At 38.0% G+C, this 10,243-nt stretch overlaps 2 protein-coding genes across 2 annotated transcripts; one reads left to right on the top strand and one right to left on the bottom strand.

Moving 5' to 3' along the window:
* Positions 1-230: 230 nt before the first annotated feature.
* GCK72_025243 (uncharacterized protein) lies at positions 231-635 on the top strand (the record flags this gene model as incomplete). The annotated part of the gene is made up of 3 exons (XM_053736253.1): positions 231-285; positions 399-542; positions 616-635. 3 exons carry the CDS (start codon positions 231-233, stop codon positions 633-635), a joined length of 219 nt encoding a protein of 72 aa, XP_053579819.1.
* Positions 636-1,135: 500 nt separating this feature from the next.
* Positions 1,136-4,565, bottom strand: GCK72_025244 (uncharacterized protein; the record flags this gene model as incomplete). Its single annotated transcript, XM_053736254.1, has 10 exons — positions 1,136-1,282; positions 1,911-2,018; positions 2,069-2,168; positions 2,214-2,380; positions 2,426-2,548; positions 2,598-2,972; positions 3,145-3,249; positions 3,293-3,381; positions 4,277-4,402; positions 4,472-4,565. The coding sequence occupies 10 exons, from the start codon at positions 4,563-4,565 to the stop codon at positions 1,136-1,138; spliced, it is 1,434 nt and encodes a 477-aa protein (XP_053579820.1).
* Positions 4,566-10,243: the final 5,678 nt, after the last annotated feature.

Consider the following 10,243-nt stretch of genomic DNA (forward strand, 5'->3'; position numbering starts at 1 on the left):
TCCATTAGCCACGCCTCCCATTCTCCACATCTTCATTTCATTCCAAGTATATTTTCTGACTCTGACAGTCAGACGCCACAAAATCTGGGTTCCCAGATTAAACTGGTATCCTTCTAAATCTTTTTTTTTGTTTCCCACCAAAACGTGTCCTCAATGCGCTTAATCTCTTCATGTGCTTCTTTTTTGCAGCTCATTCTTCTCATCCTTCTTTTCTCCATTCGACGACTGAAATGGGAAACTGCCTGCGTCTTCTTCTCGACTCCGAATCCGACGTCAAGATCCATGGTAGGTCATCTGTCTAATCCGGTTGCCAATCTTAGAATTGTTTATCAAAGTACATAGATGGGATTAAGCTTTTTAAAACTAAAACAATGAGTTTCTCAAATTGCAAATTTCAGTGATCGAGCCAACCTCCATCAACAATGGAGAGGGATCGTCGGTGGTTACTAGTCAGCCAGCTCCCCAAACTCCAGCGGCAGCACCAATCGCCACGTTGCAAGTCCCGGGACTCCAGAGACCCCGCACTCCGGAGCCAACTGATCGTGAGTACTTCATTATAATCTGTGATCATTTGATAACAGATCACTTGACAATTCATAATTCTCTAATTTCCAGCACGTGTTGCCAACTTGTAATTATCTACTCGTATCCGTCATTCCCTCTGGTCAACTTTGCCGAAATGTTCGTTTCTTCCGTCACATCATTCTTTCGTTCTAACTTTTGTTGTAATCTAATAAACTTCTGTGACTGACAATTTTTAATGATTTATTATCTTCGAAAAAAATATAATACATCTCAAGACGCATAGTCTAGTTTTGATAGTGTAATGAACGTGGGCGGATGTAGACAGAAAACCGAGAACTATGCAATTAGAGACAAGTATCACAGTGGAGAAAACGCTCTCCTCGGGGGGCACGCAACACGGGGGCTGGAAGATTCTTTTTTAAAAGGGAAAACACAAGAACTTTTCACACAAGGTTTAGAAATATGGACTTTAGAAAAACGGATAGGTTTGAGATTGAAATTTGAAAATAAGAAGGGATTTAAGGCAAATAAACATATGAGATTGTTGAATGAGATCATCGAGCAGAAAATTTGAATTGGTCTTATTTTTGTAATTGTTAGATAATAGCTTTTAGATACTAGCTTTCTTCGCAAATTTTACCCAGTGTTCCACAGTTTGTCTTCCCAAATCAAGTACAATCGATTTGGCTTCTCTTTCACTATCGAACCGAGATGAGCCACCACCTTGATTGTGAGCAGACTCCAGTTCCTTAGTGAACTGAAAATAGTATATTATTTTGAAAATATTGAGTGATTCCCAAAGGGTGTATTTCACAGACAAGACGTCACATACTCCTAAATAGAAATAGAAATAGAAATATTATTGACAATGATCAGTTGGTATATTACGTTTTAAACCCGAGGGAGCTATTTCTATTCTCATAGATTTTAAGACAATAGAAACTACGTAATACAGCTAACTGACAAGGGAAGGCCTCCGAATGACCGTGAAGTTATAGGACCTGACCTACATCATTGGAAAGCTGAAATCACGCGGATTTCAAATACATATTCTGTTCCAGCCCTCGAGGTACGGTATTCAAGAAAAAGAGGTCAAAGTTTGGACCACTGACAAGTCATTACTTTTCTGACTTGTGAAAACAACGTATGACGTGTGTTAGTGGTCCAAACTTTGTATCGTTTTTTTGAAATACAAGACCATAAAGACAAAAACTAGATATATATTTAAAATCAACGTGATTTGAGCTATTCAATGATATAGATCAGGTCCTCTGAATCCACAGGCACTCGGAGGTCATCCCTAGAGAGAAAATTTAAGTTTTTGGAGCTTTAAAACAACTTCAATTTTAGTATTTTTGGTTTTTGAACCATGTTTCAATCCTCACCTCTGGCTGGAATGGTTCATCATCACTGCTTTCCCTCCAACCTTCACTCGAATCGTACAAGGGATTCACTCTCATTATGAATTCACACAATTGCTCGAAGTCACGACTCTGAACATACGAGTATTACTCTTTTTGAATACCACTTTTCCAAAATTTACCTGCATCTGCAATGAGTTCCGCACAAAGTTTCCGTCTCGATTCGTCCGACCAGATCTGGCTGATATACGTGTTGATTTCATTCCAGCCGCGTTGGATCGTCTGAAAGTAACACGTTTTGATGTTTAGTTCTATTTTTTCACTCACTTCGATACGTTATGCCTTCCGTGCATTCTGAATGGATGACTCGACCTTCGTTTCCTTATTTGATATCGGATAGCTGCACAAGTCAAGATTTCCTTGTATGTCATTCGCATTCTATCATTGAAATATGCATAAATGAATGGGTTACACGTGTGGTTGCAGAGCCAGAGCTACAAATTAGAATTTTATATAGTTCCAAGTTATTTTCAACAAACCAAATGAAGGATAACCAGCTGCCACCCGGAGAGATATTCAAACGCGTATGGTTTGATGAAAAATAGAAATGTGGAAATAGTGCAGAGAATTGATGGGTAGAAGAATTGGAATGTAAGACGAGCCTGAACATATTCAGGAATAAAAATGAATGACCCTAATTAAATAAGTTACCTGTTTACGAAATCTGTTCGCTGAGTTCTGATTAAGCTTGTTCTTGCTGATCTTCTTCTTTACTTGACGTATTTTGAGAAGGACTAACGTCGAACACACCCATTGTGCACAAAGTCCGATAAGATTAGCAGCGCAGAGAAGAGTGAAAAATAAAGTGGTATGAGGCTTCGGTTCCAGAAAACTGATACTCCACATGGTACGTTGAATACCAATCATAGGCTGTGATAGTGTTCCGACCAACGCTGCAGCTATTCCGATAACCCAGGTACTTGCAGAACAGAGAATTGCAACGGACACCTGATTAAGTGATCTTGCTTTGGTGCCGTAGTAGCAAATTGCAATGCATCGGTTCATTCCAAGCATTGCGTAGCTTATCTGGAGAGAAAAAATTACTTGTCATAAAAGTTTTGTTCCAATTTTCAGATTTTTTAATGGAAATTTGAATTTCATAGAACAAAATAAAATATTCAATCTTTTTTATTCGTCCCTATTATTCAATGAGTCAATTGTGTATTCTGCCTGCTCATTTTGTGCTCAAAACACTAACCACTCCAGCTGTCCATGCAGCAACAAAAGAGAATGAAAGGACCGCGTGAATATTTCCACCCTCCGATTCAGCTGCTGTTTTGGTATCGTTTCGAAGCGTGGATACCTACAAAACAGTGTTAGAAATTTGAATTTAAAAAAGTGTATACCTTGTTGAGTGGTTCTTCCAAACTTGGGATAAATGAAGTAAGATCGTTTGGGTTTGGCCACATCACATCCATTCCACATGCGACGCCGGCTGAATTGATAATTTACTGATAGGCAACGGGTTTAGCCGGGGCGGGTGTCAGTACAAAAATTTAAAATTTGATAGTTTTTTCGAAATTTGTTTGATTTTCTTACAAAAAGTCAGTTTTCAAAAAGTCAAAGCCCTAAGTATGTTTTTAACTATCGATAAAAACTACTTAGGGCTTTTGACTAATTTTGAAAAAAACATTAAAAATTTTCGCAAAATGTTGTAAAAAATTGTGCATGTTTTTCCGGGCCGAGATTTTGCAAGTCTGATTCTTTAGATTTTCAATATCTGATTAGAACAAAATTTTTTAAACTGTCTCAGAAAAAATACGGAAGCATAATAAATACACCTTTCCCATCTCTCTCCGTTAAGTGTGCAACTAATGAACTGTTTGCTTTTCCCGTTTTGCTTTTCACTCCCGTTTTGACCAATGTTTGGTTTCACCGCTTTCAATGTTCATCACCTGGGGGTATAGCTCAGTGGCAGAGCATTCGACTGCAGATCGAGAGGTCCCCGGTTCAACTCCGGGTGCCCCCTACTTCTTTTTTTCAGCAATTATTATTAACACCTATTTTAATTTAGAGCGCAATTCTTTCAGATTCAAACTCAGAGTTTCGAGTATAGCGAGACAATATAGTTTTTGATCAAAAGGTGAAATTTTCCAAATAACTAAATGTAAGACCAAACAATTATGACAGAGAGAAACTAGACTTTTGCTCTCCAAAAGGAGTTTTCTTTGTTTGGGGATCAGGTCTGTTGACCAACTCTTCTCTGCATCCCTCTTTTGATGGCAGAGCATTTGACTGCAGATCGAGAGGTCCCCGGTTCAACTCCGGGTGCCCCCTACTTCTTTTTTGCTGATTTTATTTCTATTCAACTAGATTTCTTATTTACTCACCAATCAACATCACAATGCTATCTGCCAGTGCCACATTTGCCATAATTGTGTATGCTGAGAGGCGGAATACTCGATTGGTCAAGATCATGATCACAGTTGTAACATTGCAGAAAACACCCAAGAGGCCTGCAATAGTGATTTTGTACGCAATTAATTTCTTAATTTCTTAATTGCTTAATTGTTCCTAAAACTCACCAACAGCCGTATAAGCAACACCGACGATTGAGATGTACGAGTCGAATGTGAAGAATGAAATCATATCGGCACGATGTCTGGTAGCCGGTTCCATGATTACTGTTGGATTACGCTATAACATGCCGCGTTGCTGCTTTCAACAATTTCTGTAATTCTTTATATAACACAATTTTTGAAGCATAAAGAAAAAAATGAGCGGAAAAGAAACGAGTCAATTACATTAGCTCAAAATGTGGTATTGAGCTAATGGAGGCGGGTCGGTTGGAGAGTTCTTCAGAGTTGGAGAGGTGCCTATTGAATGTCACCTGCTCATGGTCAACAGTGAATCTTGTGGATGTGAATTAAGTGGAAATGTTTTAAAGTGTAGGAAAATGAAAAAGAATAATGAAGAGGATGACACATCAAGGTGAAGTCAATTTGGAAACTGATAACAACAGCTAGATCGAAGACTGTTATTGAAAAAATTGATCAAATGTGAATTTCGAACAGATAGTAGTTAGTCAATTGCAATTCCCAACTCAAAAATATCATAATCACTAAACCTTATAATTCGAAAATCAGTTTTGTTCGCAAGCAGAAAAACAAGACCTATGTTGCAAAAACAGGTGCAAACTTGACTTCAATAAGCTTTTTTATCAAACTCTACGCAAATTGTTTTCAATTTTCAGAATGAGACAAAACACCTGACCGAACTGACTGAAGACAAGAGTCAAGTGCGTCCGATGGTTGCCACTAGCGCCAGACTCGCATACATACATAAATTCAGCTGGTACAAAAGTTTGAAGTGCTCTACTTTGACGATTTGATTTGAGATGAGAGGAAAACTGGTGACTGTCTGAGAAGCAAGCTATTTTTAGAATTTTGTTGTTTTAGAGTGATTTAAAATGAGGAAAAGGGAGAGGCCGGAAAGAAAACGCAAACTCTCAGTTTTCCAAAACCCGAAAGTGGTTCTCTGTGTGTTGCAGAGGTTTTCTGAGGAAAATTATAAGTGCTGTTCAGAAAAAAAAGGTGACACTTTTCGTATGTCTTGACACCCTACAATTGACGTCTCACTCTCTTGAGAGTGCTCATTCACATTGCGTGACTTTGATCTGTAAACCTTAGAAACCGGAACATAACAATGATCATGATTGAATCACTGCTTGGGCTTGGGACTACTGAAAATAATACTAGTGTTCGTTAATCCTCGAGAAAAAAGTTATATTTAGTAAACAAAGAGAAATAAAAAGCGAGAAAAAAGCAGAGCGATTCAAAGACGTACATATCAAATGTGAGAAGTCTGTGTGAGCGAAATAACCTCACCGCCTCTCTCAGACCTAAATTGAGACTAACATTCAGTGAACACTGTTCCAGTACAGAATTTCAGAAAATTGAGATTCTATATAAATGAGAAATAAAAATTGACACATTCTTGTGGCTTTTTTGTTTTGTAGAACACTCAAGAAGGGCAAACATATCAGGAAGGGCCAAATTTCAACATGGTGGTCGGATATCCGGAGTACCTCTTTCAAAACCGCGCACCGCAAAGTGCATCAAAATTGGAAAGGCTTGTCGACATCGGAAAGAGAAAGCAGTGAATGAATTGAAATATATCCATATGGAAAAGAAGAGAAGAAGGGTTCGTGACCCCTCCTGCCCCGTCATCCTTTTTTTTTTTGATAGACGATGGGAAGAACAAGCTGACTAGCGGAGTTGGATTTGAATAGAGACCAATCGTTTTTCCTTCTTCAAAGTTTTTTGGTTCTTGTCCCCTCTTCTCCATCTTCCGGTGTCAGTTTTAAGTTTGATATGTAAAACGGGAAAACGGGTAGAATGAAGGGAAAAACGGGGAAAGGACAGGACATGTCGGGAAAAAAATGAAAATAGAAATCCTCGCGGACGGACCGAAATCAAGTTTCTTGGGAACGTCACCCCACTATAAGCTTCTTTTTGAGACAGCGCGTGTAAACTTTTGGTCCGAGTCCTTTCTTCCTTTTCCTCTTACTTATCTTCCCACACAGACTCATCGGATCACAAAAACTCTAATTTCAATGAAAAAAGCGGATTGTGAATGTTTTGGTGTAGCCCAGCCATGTTTTGATTTGAGGAATATCATAATACCAGTTGGCTAACTAGCACGATAATAAAAACATAGTGGAAACAAAAATATGAACACATTTTGTTAGTTTACTATGTTTTTGGAGCTAAACGTACGCTGAAAGTGTGACGTCAAACACAATAGGGAGTAGGTTGTTGATCATCAGTTTCAATTTATTTTGTGAATTGAAAATTTGGTTAGGAAACAAGTTATGTAGGGACAGGTGGATTTTTCAGTGTGTCAGCTTATCAATGATTTATTGAATTATTCAGTTTTTTGTATGTATGCTTTTTGTTTTTGAAGAAAGAGGAAGTACCAAAACACGGCAAAGCTAAAGTTTCGTTGTTCAATGTCAAACTAGATTCAGACTTTTCAAATGAATGATGAACAGAAGGAATTCAGTTGGAGGCACTGGAATTACGACTGTAGAATTTTCAGACTGGATATTCAGCCAGGCAGGATTTCAGACTGATATTTTCCGACTTGCAGGTAGGGCAGTCGCATCTGATTACTAAATGGAAAATTGTAATCACTATACTTTCAGAAAAATATGACTGTAACTTATATGAGCTCGGTGTCAAGGGTTATGCCATGACTGGAATATGGCTGGACTGTGTTCTCAGTTTTCAGCAACTCAGTTTTTGAAGCCATAAGATAAACAGTGCCATCTCACCCGGCTATACTGTCCGTCAATAGTAAAACATTCTGAAAATAACCAGAACGTTCCCAAAATTAGAAACGAACATTTACCGCCTTGTCAATTTTTGGGATAAAAGCAAATCAGGGGTATCGGATAGAGAGAAAGAGCAGAAAAAGAAGAAGAATAAGAGATCTAGTTAGGTTCTTCTTTTGCTCCAAGAGCTTCTAGAGGCCTCGAATCTGCTTCTTGAGTTGTGTCGGCGGTGTGGGTACATTTCTTTTACCGACAGGCGATGAATGTCAAGAAGGAAAAGAAGAAGAAAGGAAGAAGGAGGAGAAGAAGAAGACGTCTCTCTCTCATTCAGGACAAGAATAGGAGCATGTAGAAGGACCCGGCTGGCACAGATCAAATCAAACAACACAAGTGAAAAAGGGACTAAGAGAGAGAGAGAGAGGTGGAAGGAGGGAAAGATGAAAAATGAGAGAAAAGGAGATGAATTTAATATCTGTTTTATTTAGTCGCAGCTGAAAAACGCAGATGACCCCGAAAGCCTCTAATTTGTAAATTTCCAATTTTTTTTTTCAATTTTTTTTTTTTTTTTTTCTTCTTCTGTACTGAGCCTCTTCGCGGCGAAGAAGATCAACAGATGTTACACTTCTACAAACCCGGCGAATTCGTCACGCCGGGAGTGAAACATCTGGCCAAGAAGTACAACGTCTCACGCAGGTCAGAGGTAGCGTCGAATACTCTCTGTGACCGGGCGGCTTTAACATTGGTTTAGCAGACCATAGTAAAGTAACTAGAGACACCCAAACCGCTCAAAACAGTATCCCGTTTCTCTGTTTTGTAAATTCATTGATTCTGTTTTGAGGACAGTATCCGATTCATGTTGTTGCTTATTACTCCAGGAACTGTCTTATACCGAGAATGGTGGTATTCCTACTACACCGGCTGAATATCGAGAATCCTTTAGTAGTCTTGTAAAAGTTCATAGTGATGAATAGCTGGATTAATTTCTGAATTACTTTATGCAGTACCAACATTGACTTGTTAGTATCTAACGAGCCGCCTGACTGGTTAGACATAACAGTAATTAAGTTATGTGTTAGAATTTACACTGGACAGTCCATGCTCATAGAGCGCCTTATTTAATTCTAAGACTCTTATTCAGCACCGCCACTACCATTTATCAAAAACCACTCCTTTTCTTTTTATGTTTATTTTTTGTTTCGAACTGTTTCCATCCGTTACCCCCCACCCATCCCATCTCTCTCTCTCTTTCAAAAATAAGAGATAGATAGGATGGAATAGAATGAAAAGCGATTCACAACACTCAAATGAAGATGTCACGGCCACGACAGCTTTTACCCCCCGCTCTCCTTTTCTCTTTTTTCGAGCACTGAGCTCGATTAGAGAGGTCGCCGTGTCGGTCGAAACGACAGAAGAGAAGCAAAAAAAAACGGAGCGGATGCTGTCTAGTCAATCTCAATCAAGAGGAAATAGTGGGAGAGAAGGAGGAGTAAGGATCACCACAGACTGAATTGCAGAGTTCTTATTTTTCGTTCGTTTTCAGACAAATACTCTAACAATTGAGAAGAGAGGGGATCGGGATTTTAGTGGAAACCCAAGGAGAGTTTCAATTATTGTGTCAGTTTTAGGTGTTAACATTTGATTGAGTGGAGTGTGAAGTGCAAGTGTTCAACATAAGTTCAGTAGTGTCTATACTAGAAAAGAAATATGCAACAGTGTATATCTACGTAACCAGAAGTCTTCAGGAATTTTAAAAGTAAGGCTACATCCAATTGGTTTAGAAACTCTTGTCTATAAAAAAGACTTACCTGTTTTCCAATATCCAACTCACAATATTCTCTTATGTTAGTGGAATAAACATCCGTCTGGAAACTGAAAACAGTCTCCTACTATACAGGTGGGTGTGTCCACCCACCTTACCGTGCTCTGGGAATAAGCTATATAATCCCAGAAGTGACATGGATTCAGTAATGTTTTCACGTTTTGACTGTGAACTATACACATGTGAAGATGATGAAATGAATGACGATATACATGATCATGACTTCAAAATTCATGATGGAGCGTGCTTTTTGACGCTTTTCATTTCAGACTGACCAAAAGAGAACTGACGTCATTTATATTCCGGAATAAATTCGAAAGGTTGGAATCTTTGAACGATTTGGATTTCGGATGCAAAATATGAAACAAAGGAGAATCTTATTAGAATCTAGAATTAGGATAAAAATCAAGAATCAGAAAAAGAGAATCTTGACAACCAACTTTTTCCGGGTGGAAACAAAAAAAAACGAAAAAAAGGATTGAGGACGTGGGGACATAGAAATAACATTGGATAATTACAAATTGCTGCAATTTGCGCTCATCTGGACACATCTCTCGTCATCCAAAGATGAGAACCTTTTTTTGAGATATATGTTTTCTGTTTTGTTGTTTTGTGTTTTTGTGTTGATAAGTTAGAAAATAGTTTAAATGTTGATTCCCCCTAAGAGTACTGTACCAATGTCAAAATTTGCCTATTATTGTTTTATATTTCAAATCACTCACCCGCATTTATTTTCCTAAAAATGTGATCTGCTCATTTTAGGTATCGAGGAAAACGAAATTGGTGAATAAGCAAGAACAGCTTGTAAATTAATAAAGAACGGAAACAAAAAATGGTTCGTAGAAATGAACAACGTACGGGAACAAGAGATGCGCGTTCTATTCCCTCAATGAAAATATTAATTGAAGTGTAGATGAACATGAAAAATAAGAAGCAAAAAAGGAAAATATGGATCTAGACACCAAATAAGAAAAAAATTGGAAGGAACTCTACAATTGGTTAATTTGTGTATGCTTGAAAAGTTGATTTATTCCGGATTGTTTTATTTTGAAATAAGACTAGCTTCAATTTTTTGTCAGATTTTAATTTGATATATTGTTTTCTTTAAAACATGTATAAAACATGTAAAAAAAAACAAACAATTGACTACAGTATATTTGCTCTTTGTTGGCCTTGTGATAAATTAGCATTCAAATTGGCACC

Source organism: Caenorhabditis remanei, chromosome X, assembly GCF_010183535.1.
Source record: "Caenorhabditis remanei strain PX506 chromosome X, whole genome shotgun sequence".
NCBI lineage: Eukaryota > Metazoa > Nematoda > Chromadorea > Rhabditida > Rhabditidae > Caenorhabditis > Caenorhabditis remanei.